The 17,096-nt window shown below is 39.1% G+C and overlaps 2 protein-coding genes across 39 annotated transcripts in view; one reads left to right on the top strand and one right to left on the bottom strand.

Moving 5' to 3' along the window:
- The window catches only part of ATRX (ATRX chromatin remodeler), a 283,723-nt gene extending 277,052 nt beyond the window's left edge, over positions 1 to 6,671 (top strand). For all 9 annotated transcript variants that reach the window (XM_050776271.1, XM_050776280.1, XM_050776277.1 and 6 more), the window contains one exon: positions 3,775 to 6,671. In XM_050776271.1, the coding sequence (XP_050632228.1) occupies positions 3,775 to 4,053 (279 nt within the window). In that variant the 3' untranslated portion in view covers positions 4,054 to 6,671. The remainder of the gene's footprint in view (positions 1 to 3,774) is intronic.
- The window catches only part of LOC126946324 (cytochrome c oxidase subunit 7B, mitochondrial), a 1,159,743-nt gene that overhangs the window by 393,909 nt on the left and 748,738 nt on the right, over positions 1 to 17,096 (bottom strand). Inside the window, exon 1 of one of the 30 annotated variants that reach the window (XM_050776460.1) lies at positions 10,382 to 10,385. The exons of 28 other annotated variants lie outside the window; for them this stretch is intronic. The gene's annotated coding sequence lies outside the window, so the exon portion shown is untranslated. Of the gene's footprint in view, positions 1 to 2,524; positions 2,529 to 10,381; positions 10,386 to 17,096 lie in introns of those variants that run through there. One more of the 30 variants, XM_050776482.1, reaches the window with a different exon arrangement.

The following is a 17,096-nucleotide window of genomic DNA, read 5'->3' as shown; positions in this document are numbered from 1 at the left end:
CAAATAAAGTACAAACAAAGAGAAAACTAATGTTCTTTTGCCAGTGAGTTTTATACCTTCATGTAATTTTTCATTGTTCATTAACATCCTTTTTTTCAGACTGAGAAACTCCCTTTAGTATTTCTTGTAGGACAGGTTTGGTATTGAAATTCCTCAGTTTCTGTTTGTGTGGGAAGGTCTTTATTTCTCCTTCGCTTTTGAAGGATATTTTCACCAGATATATTCTTCTAGGTTAAAAGTTGTTTGTTTGTTTGTTTGTTCCTTTACCCCTTTAAATATCTCATGTCACTCTCTCCTGGACTGTAAGTTTTCTACTGAAAAGTCTACTGCCAGATGTATTGGAGCTCCTTTGTATGTTGTTTCCTTTCTCTTGCTGCATTTAGGATCCTTTCTTTATCCTTGACCGTTGAGAGTTTGATTATTAAATGGTGGGAGGTAGTCTTCATTGGGTTAAATGTGCTTGGTGTTGCATAACCTTCTTTTTCTTGAATATTGATAGTTTTCTCTAGGTTTGGGAAATTCTCTGTTGTTATCCTTTTGAATAAACTTTATACCCTATCTGTCTCTCTGCCTCCTCTTTAAGGCCAATAACTCTTAGATTTACCCATTTGAGGCTATTTTCTAGATCTTGTAGATGTGCTTCATTGTTTTTTGTTCATTTTTCTTTAGTCTCTTCTGATGGTACATTTTCAAATAACCTGTCTTCAAGCTCACTAATTCTTTCTTCTCCTTGATCAGTTCTGCTATTAAGAGACTCTTAATACATTCTTTAGTATGTCAATTGCATTTTTTGACTCCAGGATTTCTACTTGATTCTTTTAAATTATTTCAATATCTTTATGAAATTTATCTGATGGGATTATCAGTTTCTTCTCCATATTATCTTGAGTTTCATGAATTTCCTCAAGACACCTATTTTGAATTCTCTGTCACATATATTCACATGTATCTGTCTCTCCAGGATTGGTCCCTTAGGACTTATTTAGTTCGTTTGGTGATGTCGTGTTTCCTGGATGGTCTTGATGGTTGTGGACATTGATTCGTGTCTGGGCATTGAAGAGTTAGGTATTTATTATAATCTTTGTAATCTAGCCTTGTTTGTACCCATCCTTCCTGGGAAGGCTTTCTAGGTATTCAAAGGGAGATAGATATTGTGATCTAAGTTCTTGGTCACTCCATCTGTATCTGCATTGGAAGGCATCCCAAACTGGGTAATGCTATGACTGTTGTAGTCTTGTAGACTCATAGAGCTACCGCCTTGGTGGTCTTCGATAAGATCTGGAAGAACTGTCTGGATTACCAGGCAGAGATTCTTGTTCTCTTCCCTTACTTTCTCCCAAACAGAATCTCTCTCTGTCTGTGCTAAGCTGTCTGGAAAGCTGGTGGAGAGGTGACACAACCACTCCTCTGGTTCCCTTCACGGGGACCACACTGGGTTAGACCTGAAACCTGCATAGCAGTGGGTCTCACCCAAGATCCACAGTAACTACTGCCTGGCCTCCGCCTTTGTTTGCTCAAGGCTCTAAGGCTCCACATTCAGCAGGTGGCAAAGCTCTTGTGTTCTTCCCTTCTGGGCTGCAAATTTCCCCCAGCCCTAGGCCTGTCCCAAGATGCTATCCAAGATCCAGGGCCTGGAGTCAGAATGTTTAGGAATCTGCCTGGAGCTCTATTCTACTTCAGCTGAGCTGGCACCCAAGCCATAAGACAAAATCCTTTCTACCCTTCCCTCCCCTTTCCACAAGCAAAGGAGTCTGTCCCTGTGATCACTAGTATCCCAGGCCCACAGCAGGTATTACCTGGCTATTGCTGATGTTCACTCAGGGTCCAAGGGCTCTTCAGTCAGCTTGTGGTAAATGCTACCAGGACTATGTCTCTCTCTTCTGGGCAGTGGGCTCCCCTCCGGCCCAGGGAAGGTCCAGAAATGCCATCCAAAAGCCAAGGCCTGGAATTAGGGTCCCCGAGGGTCTGCTTGGTACCCTAGCCCACTGTGGCTGAGCTGGTACCTAAGCTGTATGTCAAAGTCCTCTTTACTATTTCCTCTTCTTTTCTCAAGCAGAAGTCTCTTCCCATAGTGTCCACAGCTGGGAATGTGCTATGTCACACCTGAAGATAGCATGTCTCTGAGTCTCACTGAAGACCCACTGCAAGTACTGTCTGGGTACCACTGCTGATTATTCAGGGCCCAAAAGGGCTCTTTAGACAACAGATGTTGAATCCTGCCAGGATTGAGTCATTTCCTTCAAGAGAACGAGTTTCCTCTGGCCCAGGGTATGTCTGGAAATGTCATCCAGGAGCTAGGGGCCTGAAACAGGGGCCTCAGGACTCTGCCTGGTGCCCTATCCTACTGTGGCTGAGGTGATATTCAAGCTGCAAGACAAAGTCTTCTTTACTCTTCCCTCTCCTCTCCTCAAGCAAAAGGAAAGAGTCTGTCCTGGAGCTGTGAGCTGTGCTGCCCGGGGTTTGCGAAGGTGTGGCAGAAGGAATCTTCTGGCCACCCTGGCTGTTGTCTCACTAGGTCATGTGCCCCCCAAGTCCACTGGCTTTTCAGCCCAGCACAGGACTTGGAGTCTTGGTGGCCTAGATTGCCTTTCAGGTTTATTTAGGCCCCCAGAACTCTTTAGTCCACAGTGGCAAAGCTTGTCGGAACTCAGGTTCTGCCTGCTGGGATAGGTGATTTCCCTCTGGCTGTGGCTGGTGTAAATGCTCCCTCTGTGGGTGCCGGCTGAGTTCTGCCTGATGTTTCTTTTCACTGTGACAGGGCAGCACTGAGTTCCAATGCAGTCCCACAATCACTGTACTCTGTCCTGCAAGCACACAGATTCTCTCTCCCTGCCACGCGCCTGCTGCCAGGGGATGAGTGAGGGTTGGCATTGGCAGTTAAAGACTGTCTTTCCTAACCTCTTTAGTGCCTCTTTCAGTGATATGAAGTTAAAATCTGGTACAGTGATTGCTTACCTGATTTTTGGTTCTCATGAAGGTGATTTTATTGCAGATAGTTTTTGAATTGGGAGTTCCTTCAGAGAGGACGATTAGTGGAGGCTTCTATTCGGCCATCTTGCTCTGCCTCCAGTCACATTTGGCATTGTTAAACAACCTCGAAACAGTAGTATACTTATCAGTGTGTTTAATTTGAGAATAAAAAGTAGAGCTAACTAAGCTATATAATTCTTTAAAAGGGTACCGTATTCCAGGATCCTTGATAATGTTTCCCAACACAGTTGTTTGCCAGCCTTCTGCCTTATACCTGGAAATTTCAACTGTTGACACCAGGGAATCTATTTCTGTAGCATATGTTTTACTTAGAAGGTACTGCAGGGTTATGTGGTTTTACATTATATTAGGAAACTTGAGACATTCCAGGTCAGAATTATTCCTACTGCAAGTGCCTTTCCCTTTGGTGTTTGTCACTAAAATGTTTGTCTGTCATCATGTGAAATACTCAAAAGAATGACAAAGAAAGGAGTCTTAACAAAAAGTGTTGTAACTAATACTTGAGACTACTCACAGTACAGAACACATTACTACGGCAACTAACCTAAATGCTGCTTGCAATATAATAGTCAAGACATTAAGAGAATTTAGCCCTAAATGGTCTTACTAACTGGTTTCTACAGTAATGGTCCTGTGAATGCCATCAAATTAGTAATGGTGATAATAATAATGTATTTTCCTTTTGGTATGGTACCCCCTTAACAAATTGATTTTAAGTCAAAACTTGATACCTCTTTTGAGACAGGTCATGCACTTGTAACGACTCCCATTTTTTCTCTATAGTTAATCAGCTGTGTTCAGCGAATACTTATGAACAGAAGGCTCCAGCAGCAGTACAATCAGCAGCAACAGCAACAAATGACTTATCAACAAGCAACACTGGGTCACCTCATGATGCCAAAGCCTCCAAATTTGATCATGAATCCTTCTAACTACCAGCAGATTGATATGAGAGGAATGTATCAGCCAGTGGCTGGTGGTATGCAGCCACCACCATTACAGCGTGCACCACCCCCAATGAGAAGCAAAAATCCAGGACCTTCCCAAGGGAAATCAATGTGATTTTGCACTAAAAGCTTAATGGATTGTTAAAATCATAGAAAGATCTTTTATTTTTTTAGGAATCAATGACTTAACAGAACTCAACTGTATAAATAGTTTGGTCCCCTTAAATGCCAATCTTCCATATTAGTTTTACTTTTTTTTAAAAAATAGGGCATACCATTTCTTCCTGACATTTGTCAGTGATGTTGCCTAGAATCTTCTTACACACATTGAGTACAGAAGATATTTCAAATTGTTTTCAGTGAAAACAAATCCTTCTTCCATAATAGTAACCGCTCCACAGATTTCCTCTCTAAATTTTTATGCCTGCTTTTAGCAACCATAAAATTGTCATAAAGTTAATAAATTTAGGAAAGAATAAAGATTTATATATTCATTCTTTACATAGAAAAACACACAGCTGAGTTCTTAGAGTTGATTCCTCAAGTTATGAAATACTTTTGTACTTAATCCATTTCTTGATTAAAGTGATTGAAATGGTTTTAATGTTCTTTTGACTGAAGTCTGAAACTGGGCTCCTGCTTTTTATTGTCTCTGTGACTGAAAGTTAGAAACTGAGGGTTATCTTTGACACAGAATTGTGTGCAATATTCTTAAATACTACTGCTCTAAAAGTTGGAGGAGTCTTACAGTTATCTTAGCATTGTATAAACAGCCTTAAGTATAGCCTAAGAAGAGAATTCCTTTTTCTTCTTTAGTCCTTCTGCCATTTTTTATTTTCAGTTATATGTGCTGAAATAATTACTGGTAAAATTTCAGGGTTGTGGATTATCTTCCACACATGAATTTTCTCTCTCCTGGCACGAATATAAAGCACATCTCTTAACTGCATGGTGCCAGTGCTAGTGCTTCATCCTGTTGCTGGCAGTGGGATGTGGACTTAGAAAATCAAGTTCTAGCATTTTAGGAGGTTAACACTGAAGTTGTGGTTGTTAGGTTCACACCCTGTTTTATAAACAACATCAAAATGGCAGAACCATTGCTGACTTTAAGTTCACATGAGGAATGTGCTTTAACAATTCCCAGTACTATCAGTATTGCGAAATAATTCCTCTGAAAGATAAGAATCACTGGCTTCTATGCGCTTCTTTTCTCTCATCATGTTCTTTTACCCCAGTTTCCTTACATTTTTAAAAATTGTGTCAGAGTTGTTTTTTCTTTAGATCATGAGGCAATTATTAAATCAAAATTAATTCATCCAATACCCCTTTACTAGAAGTTTTACTAGAAAATGTATTACATTTTATTTTTTCTTAATCCAGTTCTGTAAAAATGACCTATAATTTTATTCATGTACAATTTTGATTACTTGAATTCTTAAAGAAAACATTGTTTTTGACTATGGGAGTCAACTCAACATGGCAAAACCATTTTGAGATGATGATATAACAGGTAGTGAAACAGCTTAAGAATTCCAGAAAAAAAAAAAAGAAAACTGGGTGTAGGCTTTGCTTTAGGTATCACTGGATTAGAATGAGTTTAACATTAGCTAAAACTGCTTTGAGTTGTTTGGATGATTAAGAGATTGCCATTTTTATCTTGGAAGAACTAGTGGTAAAACATCCAAGAGCACTAGGATTGTGATACAGAATTTGTGAGGTTTGGTGGATCCACGCCCCTCCCCCCCACCTTCCCATGATGAAATATCACTAATAAATTCTGTATATTTAGATATTATGCTAGCCATGTAATCAGATTTATTTAATTGGGTGGGGCAGGTGTGTATTTACTTTAGAAATAATGAAAAAGACAAGATTTATGAGAAATATTTGAAGGCAGTACACTCTGGCCAACTGTTATCAGTTGGCATTTCTACAAGTTCAGAATATTTTAAACCTGATTTACTAGACCTGGGAATTTTCAACACGGTCTAATTATTTACTCAAAGACATAGATGTGAAAATTTTAGGCAACCTTCTAAACCTTTTTCACCATGGATGAAACTATAACTTAAAGAATAATACTTAGAAGGATTAATTGGAAATCAGAGTTTGAAATAAAACTTGGACCACTTTGTATACACTCTTCTCACTTGACATTTTAGCTACATAATATGTACTTTGAGTATAACATCAAGCTTTAACAAATATTTAAAGACAAAAAAATCACGTCAATAAAATACTAAAAGGCTCATTTTTATATTTGTTTTAGATGTTTTAAATAGTTGCAATGGATTAAAAATGATGATTTAAAATGTTGCTTGTAATACAGTTTTGCCTGCTAAATTCTCCACATTTTGTAACCTGTTTTATTTCTTTGGGTGTAAAGCGTTTTTGCTTAGTATTGTGATATTGTATATGTTTTGTCCCAGTTGTATAGTAATGTTTCAGTCCATCATCCAGCTTTGGCTGCTGAAATCATACAGCTGTGAAGACTTGCCTTTGTTTCTGTTAGACTGCTTTTCAGTTCTGTATTGAGTATCTTAAGTACTGTAGAAAAGATGTCACTTCTTCCTTTAAGGCTGTTTTGTAATATATATAAGGACTGGAATTGTGTTTTTAAAGAAAAGCATTCAAGTATGACAATATACTATCTGTGTTTTCACCATTCAAAGTGCTGTTTAGTAGTTGAAACTTAAACTATTTAATGTCATTTAATAAAGTGACCAAAATGTGTTGTGCTCTTTATTGTATTTTCACAGCTTTGAAAATATGTGCACATGTTTCATAGAAAATGTATAGCTTTTGTTATCCTATATAATGGTGGTTCTTTTGCACATTTAGTTATTTAATATTGAGAGGTCACAAAGTTTGGTTATTGAATCTGTTATACTAAATTCTGTAAAGGGAGATCTCTAATCTCAAAGAGAATTTACATACCAGGAAGCCCATGTGTGTTTGTGTTAGTTTTGGATGTCTTTGTGTAATCCAGCCCCATTTCCTGTTTCCCAACAACTGTAACACTCATTTTAAGTCAAGCAGGGCTACCAACCCACACTTGATAGAAAAGCTGCTTACCATTCAGAAGCTATAGCAGGTAGATGGAAACCTTATTATCTGGCCTCCAAAGAAGCTGAATATTTTATAGCCTTCCCTTAGCTATGTTCATTTTCCCTCCATTATCATAAAATCAGATCCATATTTATGTGCCCCAAACAAAATTTAAGAGCAGTTACATATCTCTCCCGGTAGCCCTTGTTTCTTTTGAGGGTAACGTTGTGAGGCTATAGAGACTTATTCAACAGTAAAACAGGTCAATCCTTTTACATGTCTATTATACTAAAAATTATGTTCAGGGTATTACTATTTTATTTCACCAGACTCAGTCTCAAGTGACTTGGCTATCTCCAAATCAAATCTATCCTTAGAGATTAAACATTTTTCTACCGTTAATTTTTTTCAAGTCTATAATCTGAGCCAGTCCCCACGGAGTGACCAAGTTTCAGAAATGCTTTCATCTTCGCAACATTTTATATATACTATTATATGGGGTGAATAAAGTTTTAAATCCGAAATCTATACTGTGTCAAAGCTCAATATGTGCCAGGTAACTAAACTGTTCACATCACTAGCGTTGGATGTAATAACAGGATAGTGGCTCACCCCTAAGAGCTGCCATAAAATTCCATTATGATAGATACTACCACCCTCTCTTGGGAGCAACCTTCCTGATAACCATTGTGCCAGTGAACTAAGGGAATCATCCTTCCTCCTTGCTTTCTAGGGATCTGTCTTTTTGATAGTGACTGCTGCACAGACCTTCGCCAAGAAAGACAGCATATAAATTGAGGCCATTAGTAAAGATAATAAGGATACAACTATAATTGAAAGAATGAAGGAGTGAGGCAAATCCTAAAATACTGCAAGTAGGCCCTCTTTAATATAACATATCACAAGCAGTCTCTACCCAGCAACACTCCCCTACATTAAGTTCCTGAACATTCCACCCTTCTCTGATAGAAACATGTAAGGGATAGGGGAGCTTGGCTGTAATCTTCAGCTTTGCAAATCAGATGACCACTAAGAGACTTTCCTATTAAGTATACCCAGGTCCATCCCTATGCTCCTCGTGTCGTGTATGTGTTGTTTTTCAAGAAAGGTGAAGAAAGATGGCTTATCAGATGCAAGGATGGAATTTGTTTTAGTTATATGTGGAGAAAGTATAGTACTGAAAGAGAAGAGAAGGATCGGGAAAGAGACTAAATTGGAGTGGATTGATAAAGAGCCTTGAAATCCTGAATGACTAACTCAGTATAGAGGATAACAAGGATTTGTGAGGCAGATGATAATGTTTCGCAAGTAAAGATGGCTATTTGGGTGAGGGTAATTTGGTTTAGAATACAAGGTGAAGAAAGATGGGAGACAGGAAGATAATTGGTCCAAGCATGAAGGACAGAAGGAAAACAAAGTCATTAGAGGCTGTATAGGATAGTGAACTTTTACAATGATACTTATAATAAAAACCTGTTATTTTACTTTCTCCCTAAGGAGGCTTTGTTTCGGAATTTTGATTTTTACACACAAAATGCACTTATTCTAATTACTCTCAAACATAATGGTATGTTCGTTAGTGGCGTTCCCATTCCTTCTCAATTTTTTTTACTCCTTTACATTTGCAGAAAGTGAGGTTGGTCCATTGAGTGTAATTCTACTTCTTCCCTCAAGCCAATTCTTTAAAAAGTGAAATCCAAATATTTCTGTTACATTTCTGAGACCCATTCATTCAAAGTGCTAGTATGTTTGTGGGTAATGTTATGTTTATAAGCTTTCCTTAGTAGTTTCAACGTGCTTTGTAGTTATCATGTGTTAACCTATACACAACGTATCTGTGAGAGAAGTGAGAATAATTCCATTTTTCTTATGACAAGCTATAAGTGAAACCAAAATCAAATCTGTTACACTTAAGGAGGCAGAAGACATATTTTAGTTAGTTAAATTCTCCAGGTCTTTCATATCTAATTTGAGAAATTGGGACAATAATAATACCTTGCCTGCTAGAGGGCAGGGGACTAGACCAAGTGATTTCCTAAGTCCTGTTCAGCTCCCTGAGTTAAACTTTGAGCAAAGCACAGTCTAAAGCCAAAAGGCAATGTGTTTGTCTAAGGTTACAGGGTACATTTGTAAACAGTACTAGAAATTCCTTCCCTTTGGCTAACCCTCTCCCCTACTAAGCTATACCTTTTCTTTCCCTCTGTGTAGAAAAATGAGAGGTCTGACAGACATTTTAATGACAAAGCAGGTAAGTTAAGTTGTAATTGGCTCTAATTACAACTTCCACTAGCTGTAACCTTTATCTTTTGCCCAGAGGCTCTCCCAGAGCTTCCTACTGCCTTTGAGACTCATTGCAGAAAATGAAAAACCATGTCTAAGGATCTGATTCTTGTATCTTGGTTGGCTGATCGGGCTACAAACATGACAAAACATCAAGGAAAATATAGATCAGCTTTGTGAAGCCCACTTTTAAGCAAATAATTGGTGATTTACCGCCCTCTTGTTCATAACTGTAAAGCCAAATTAGACCAATGTTTAAATTGTCTGGTCTGGAAAAAGTTTATAGTGAGTTACAGGCAATATTTGTTTATGTTGACTCCTACGTAACTACGTGGTACACCTTTTTTGAGATGTAGGTTTTATAGTCAAATTGTGTGACAAAAACTAAGAAAACTAATAGACAAGTTTTATTTTTTTTCTGTAGCTGCTTGTCCCCACATGCCAATAACAAAGCAGGTAGACACACTAGCCTATTGAATACATTCAATGAAAACAAAACCAAACTTAAGAAAAGGTGGGAGGGGGACGTGGTTTACAACCATTTTAGGTCTTACTAGTTTATCCCCAACTCTTAGTAAGTTTTCAACAATACAGCATGGAGAAGTTGGGCTTCAAAGGCTTTAGCGATGCAGGCTGGCTTGGATCTAATTATCCTTCTTAAGAAAATAAACCTTTTGGCCGGGCGCGGTGGCTCAAGCCTGTAATCCCAGCACTTTGGGAGGCCGAGACGGGCGGATCACGAGGTCAGGAGATCGAGACCATCCCGGCTAACACGGTGAAACCCCGTCTCTACTAAAAAATACAAAAAACTAGCCGGGCGCGGTGGCGGGCGCCTGTAGTCCCAACTACTGGGGAGGCTGAGGCAGGAGAATGGCGTGAACCCGGGAGGCGGAGCTTGCAGTGAGCTGAGATCCGGCCACTGCACTCCAGCCTGGGTGACAGAGCGAGACTCCGTCTCAAAAAAAAAAAAAAAAAAAAAAAAAAAAAAAAAAAAAAAAAAAAAGAAAATAAACCTTTTATTCTATTGGCAACTTTTCCACCCTCTCTTCCCACGTCTTGCACACACTATCCCTAAATATGCTAAGCTCAAACGAAGTGCCTGCCTGCGATTTTTTCCCCCTTTACTTCTCCAAAGGATCTTTCCCCACTTCTAGCCCCGTGCCACCCCTGCCCCCCACCCCCCTACACACACCTTATGCCTAAGTGTGTGAGGTCGGGAGGACTTGTAGAACCTTAGAATGCCAGAGATGGTAGGGATCTTAGAGACCATGTAGCCCAGCCCCCTACCTTTACAATCAGGAAGACAAAGGCCCAGGGAGGGGAAAAGGTGCCCCAGGGCACTCATGTCTTCTAGCTTTTATTCCAGTTCTCATTCCACTCCATTCAGATGCCTCTTATTATATTTAAATTCTAATTCATTTTCTTCAATCCGCCAGACCACATTAAGCAAATTTTCAGAATAATGGGTACTGAATGAACTAAGCTTTAAAATGAGAACTCTTTGTGAGAAGTAGAATATGTAAACCAAAATGAAAGGGAAACATTCTTGTGATAACTAAAACAGGAAGCCCCCTGACACTTCCCCTAAACCTTTAATTTGGCATCCAGAATATTGGCCTCAGGATTTTCTTTCAGAGGGATATTTAATTTCTTTATATGGTTCTTTCACCACACTCAGCATGGTTTAGGCCAATAAGATCTAGAAGCTCTGTTCTACTTTCTGGATCTCAGTATCCAGTGACAAGGATGGAATCATTCAGCCTTCCTTAAACCAGGCAAGTTTATGCACCGAGTACTTTAAAATCCTCTACTTCAAATGAGAAATGATGATATATTCACAAGAAAACAAAATAGAAAGCTCTGTGTTAGTATAGTGATCTCTGTCAGAATAAGGGTGACTGTTCTTGAGTTATAGAGATGGACCATGAACAGTTTACATATTTCCGAAGAAATGAAAGGCAAAATGATTTTTTTTTTTTTTTTTTTTTTTTTTTTTTTTTTGAGACAACGTCTCACTGTGTGTCACTCAGGCTGGAATGCAATGGAATGATCTTGGCTCACTGAAGCCTCGACCTCCTGGGCTCAAGCAATCCTCCCACCTCAGCCTCCCAAGTAGTGCAACTACAAGAGTGCATCACCATGCCTGGCTAATTTTGTTTATTTTTTGTAGAGACGATGTCTCACTATGTTGGCCAGGCTGATCTTGAACTCCTGGGCTCATGTGATCCTCTAGCCTCAGCTTCCCAAAGTGCTGAGATTACAGAAGTTAGCCAGTATGTCCGGTCCTAAAATGATTTTAATATGCTAGCACTTGGGAGCGTGGATCCATCTCTAAACTTGGACAAGTTACTTCACCTCTCTGAATCTTCTCCCACACAGTGATTAAGATTTATTGAACACCTATTGTGTTTCAGGCACTACGGCCAATCACTTTTCGTTACTCCTGTGTTACAGATGAGAAAATAGGTTTGAAATACTTATTCACCCAGTGTCTTACAACTAACTGGAAGAGGCAAATGTTTTTTTTTTTCCCCATTGAACAAGCCTGCAATTCTTCCTTGAACTATGATTTAACCCCAGCCTTTTGTAAACCATTTAGAGTACCTTATTCCTTCTTTTGTTCTTTTGCATATGAGCTCTTAACGTCTGTTTTTACTTTAAGCAAGACTAAAATAAAACAGAATACTTCCTGATATGATTTGGATCTGTGTCCCCACCCGTATCTCATGTTGAATTGTAATCCCCAGCACTGGAGGGCCTGGTGGAGGTGAGAGGTGATTGGATCATGGGGGCGGATTTCTTTTCTTTTCTTTTCTTTTTTTAATTTATTTATCTTTAAGTTCTGAGATAAATGTGCAGAACATACAGGTTTGTTACGTAGGTATACATGTGCCATGGTGGTTTGCTGCACCTACTGACCTGTCCTCTAAGATCCTTCCTCTCACCCCCCAACCCCCACAGGCCCTGGTGTGTGTTGTTCTCCTCCTTTTGTCCATGTGTTCTCATTGTTCAGCTCCCACTTATGAGTGACAACATGCAGTGTTTGGTTGTCTGTTCCTGTGTTAGTTTGCTGAGGATGATGGCTTTCAGCTTCATCCATGTCCCTGCAAAGGACATCCTCTCCTTCCTTTTTATGGCTGCATAGTATTCCATGGTGTATATGTACCACATTTTCTTTATCTATTCTATCCTTGATGGGCATTTGGGTTGGTTCTATGACTTTGCTGTTGTAAATAGTGCTGCAATAAACATACGTGTGCATTTGGCTTTATAGTAGAATGATTTAATTCCTTTGGGTATGTACCCAGTAATGGGGTTGCTGGGTCAAATGGTATTTCTGGTTCTAGATCCTTGAGGAATCACCATACTGTCTTCCACAATGGTTGAACTAATTTACATTCCCACCAACAGTGTAAAGGTGTTCCTATTTTTCCACAGCCTTGCCAGCATCTATTGTTTCTTGACTTTTTAATAATGGCCATTCTAACTGGTGTGAGATGGTATCTCATTGTGGTTTTGATTTGCATTTCTCTAATGATCAGTGTTGTTGAGCTTTCTTTCATATGTTTGTTGGCCTCGTAAATATCTTTTTTTGAGAAATGTCTGTTCATATCCTTTGCCCACTTTTTGATGTGGTTTTTTGTTTTCTTCTTGTAAATTCATTTAAGTTCCTTGGAAATTCTGGATACTAGACCTTTGTCAGATGGATAGATTGCAAAAATTTTCTCACACTCTGTAGGTTGCCCGTTCACTCTGATGCTAGTTTCTTTTGCTGTGCAGAAGCTCTTTAGTTTAATTAGATCCCACTTGTCAATTTTGGCTTTTATTGCAACTGCTTTTAGAGTTTTTGTTATGAAGTCTTTGCCCATGCCTATGTCCTGAATGGTATTGCCTAGGTTTTCTTCTAGGATTTTTATGGTTTTGGGTTTTACATTTAAGTCTTTAATCCATCTTGGGTTAATTTTTGTAAAAGGTGTAAGGAAGGGGTCCAGTTTCAGTTTTCTGCCCATGGCTAGCTACTTTTACCAGCACCATTTATTGAATAGGAGATCCTTTCCCCATTGCTTGTTTTTGTCAGGTTTGTCAAAGATCAGATGGTTGTAGATGTGTGGTGTTATTTCTGAGGTCTCTGTTATGTCCCATTGGTCTATATGTCTGTTTTGGTACCAGTGCCATGCTGTTTTGGTTACTGGAGACTTGTAGTATAGTTTGAAGTCAGGTAGTGTGATACCTCCAGCTTTGTTCTTTTTGCTTAGGATTGTCTTTGCTATCCCAGGTCTTCTTTGACTCCATATGAAATTTAAAGTAGTTTTCTTCTAATTCTATGAAGAAAGGCAATTGTAGTTTGATGGGAATAGCATTTAATCTATAAGTTACTTTGGATTGTATAGCCATTTTCATGATATTGATTCTTCCATTCCATAAGCATGGAATGTTTTTCCATTTGTTTGTGTCCTCTCTCATTTCCTTGAGCGCAGGTTTGTAGTTCTCCTTGAAGAGGTCCTTCACATCCCTTGTTAGCTGTATTTCTAGGTATTTTGTTCTCTTTGTAGCAATTGTGAATGGGAGGTCATTCATGATTTGGCTCTCTGCTTGTCAATTATTTGTGTAAAGGACTGCTTGTGATTTTTCCACATTGATTTTGTATTCTGAGACTTTGCCGAAGTTGCTTATCAGCTTAAGGAGTTATTGGACTGAGATGATGGGGTTTTCTAAATACAAAACCATGTCGTCTGCAAACAGAGACAATTTGACTTTCTCTCTTCCTATGTGAATACACTTTATTTCTTTCTCATGCCTGATTACCCTGGCCAGAACTTCCAATACTATGTTGAACGGAAGTGGTGAGAGAGGGCATCCTTGTCTTGCACCAGTTTTCAAAGGGAATGCTTCCAGCTTTTGCCCATTCAATATGATATTGGCTGTGGGTTTGTCATGAATAGCTCTTACTATTTTGAGATATGTTCCATTAACACCTAGTTTATTGAGAGTTTTTAACATGAAGGGATGTTGAATTTTATCAAAGGCCTTTTCTGCATCATTGAGATAATCATGTGGTATTTGTCTTTGGTTCTGTTTATCTGAGGGATTACATTCATTGATTTGCATATGTTGAACAACCCCTGCATCCCAGGGATAAAGCCAACTTGATCGTGGAAAAATAAGTGTTTTGATGTGCTGCTGGATTCGATTTGCCAGTATTTTATTGAGGATTTTCACATTGATGTTCATCACGGATATTGGCCTGAAGTTTTCTTTTTTTGTTGTGACTCTGCCCGTTTTTGGTATCAGGATGATGCTGGCTTCATAAAATGAGTTAGAGAGGAGTCGCTCCTTTTCAATTGTTTGGAATAGTTTCAGAAGTAATGGTACCAGCTCCTCTTTGTACCTGTGGTAGAATTCAGATCTGAATCTGTCTGGTCATAGGCTTTTTTTGGTTGGTCAGCTATTAATTACTGCCTCAATTTCAGAACTTGTTATTGGTCTATTCAGGGATTCAACTTCTTCCTGGTTTAGTCTTTTTTCTCTCTCTCTCTCTCTTTTTTTTTTTTTTTTTTTTTTTTTTGAGACGGAGTCTCGCTCTGTTGCCCAGGCTGGAGTGCAGTGGCAAGATCTCGGCTCACTGCAAGCTCCACCTCCCGGGTTCACGCCATTCTCCTGCCTCAGCCTCCCCAGTAGCTGGGACTACAGGCACCCGCTACCACGTCCGACTAATTTTTTTGTATTTTTTAGTAGAGATGGGGTTTCACCGTGTTAGCCAGTATGGTCTCGATCTCCTGACCTCACAATCTGCCCGCCTTGGGTTCCCAAAGTGCTGGGATTACAGGTGTGAGCCACCGTGCCCAGTCCCTGGTTTAGTCTTGGGAGGGTGTATGTGTCAGGAATTTATCCATTTCTTCTAGATTTTCTAGTTTATTTGCATAGAGGTGTTTATAGTATTCTCTGATGGTAGTTTGTATTTCTTTGGGGTCAGTGATGATATCTGCTTTATCATTTTTTATTGTGTCTATTTGATTCCCCTCTCTTTTCTTCCTTATTAGTCTAGCTAGCAGCCTATCTATTTTGTTAATTTTTTCAGAAAACCAACTCCTGGAATCATTGATTTTCTGGAGGGTTTTTTATGTCTCTATCTCCTTCTATTCTGTTCTGATCTTAGTTATTTCTTGTCTTCTATTAGCTTCTGGATGAGTTTGCTTTTGCCCTCTAGCTCTTTTATTTGTGATGTTAGTGTGTTTATTTGAGATCGTTCTAGCTTTCTGATATAGGCATTTAGTGCTACAAATTTCCCTCTTAACGCTGCTTTAGGTGTGTCCCAGAGGTTCTGGTACATTGTTTCCTGGTTCTCATTTGTTTCAAAGAACTTTTTGATTTCTGACTTAATTTCATTATTTACCCAGGAGTCATTCAGGAGCAGGCTGTTCAATTTCCATGTAATTGTGTGGTTTTGAGTGAGTTTCTTAATCCCAAGTTCTAATTTGATTGTACTGTGGTGTGAGAGACTGTTATGATTTCTGTTCTTTTGCATTTGCTGAGGAGTGCTTTACTTCAAATTATGTTGTTGATTTTAGAATAAGTGCCATGTGGCAGTGAGAAAAAATGCATATTCTGTTGATTTGGGGTGGAGAGTTCGGTAGCTGTCTATTAGGTCCACTTGATCCAGAGCTGACTTCAAGTCCTGAATATCCTTGTTAATTTTGTGCCTTGTCAATATGTCTAATATTGACAGTGGGGTGTTAAAGTCTCCTACTATTATTGTGTGGGAGTCTAAGTCTCTTTGTAGGTCTCTAAGAACTTGTTTTATGAATCTGGGTGCTCCTGCATTTGGTGCATATATATTTAGATTAGTTAGCTCTTTTCATCGAATTGTACACTTTACCAGTATGTAAGCCCTTTTGTCTTTTTTTGATTTTTATTGGTTTAAAGTTTGTTTTGTCAGAGACTAGGACTGCAATCCATGCTGTTTTTTGCTTTCCATTTGCTTGGTAAACTTTTCTCCATCCCTTTATTTTGAGCCTATGTGTGTCTTTGCACGTGAGATGGGTCTCCTGAATACAGCACAGCAATGGGTCTTGACGCTTTATCCAATTTGCCAGTCTGTGTCTTTTAATTGGGGCATTTGGCCCATTTACATTTAAAGTTAGTATTGTTATATGAGAATTTGATCCTATCATCATGATGCTATCTGGTTATTTTGCACACTAGTTGATGCAGTTTTTCATAATGTCGTTGGTCTTTATATTTTGGTGTGTTTTTGCGGTGGTTGTTACCTGTTTTTCTTTTTCTTTTTTCTTTTTTTTTTTGAGATGGAGTCTTGCTCTGTCGCCCAGGCTGGAGTGCAGTGGTGTGATCTCTGCTCACTGCAAGCTCTGCCTCCCAGGTTCATGCCATTCTCCTGCCTCAGCCTCCTGAGTAGCTGGGACTACAGGCGCCCGCCACCACGCCTGGCTACTTCTTTTGTATTTTTAGTAGAGATGGAGTTTCACCATGTTAGTCAGAATGGTCTCAATCTCCTGACTTTGTGATCCGCCTGCCTCGGCTTCCCGAAGTGCTGGCATTACAGGCGTGAGCCACTGTGCCCTGCCATTTTTTAATTTCCATATTTAGTGCTTCTTTCAGAAGCTCTTGCAAGGCAGGTGTGGTGGTAATGAAATCTCTCAGCATTTGCTTGTCTGTAAAGGAATTTATTTCTCCTTTGCTTATGAAGGTTAGTTTGTTTGCATATGAAATTCTGGTTTGAAAATTCATTTCTTTAAGAATGTTGAATATTGTCCCCCACTCTCCTCTGGCTTGTAGAGCTTATGCTGAGAGGTCTGCTGTTAGTTAGTCTGA

The sequence above is a fragment of the Macaca thibetana genome, chromosome X (assembly GCF_024542745.1).
Source record: "Macaca thibetana thibetana isolate TM-01 chromosome X, ASM2454274v1, whole genome shotgun sequence".
NCBI lineage: Eukaryota > Metazoa > Chordata > Mammalia > Primates > Cercopithecidae > Macaca > Macaca thibetana.
Note: the sequence above shows the minus strand (reverse complement) of the source record. Positions and strands in the feature narration are given on the sequence as shown.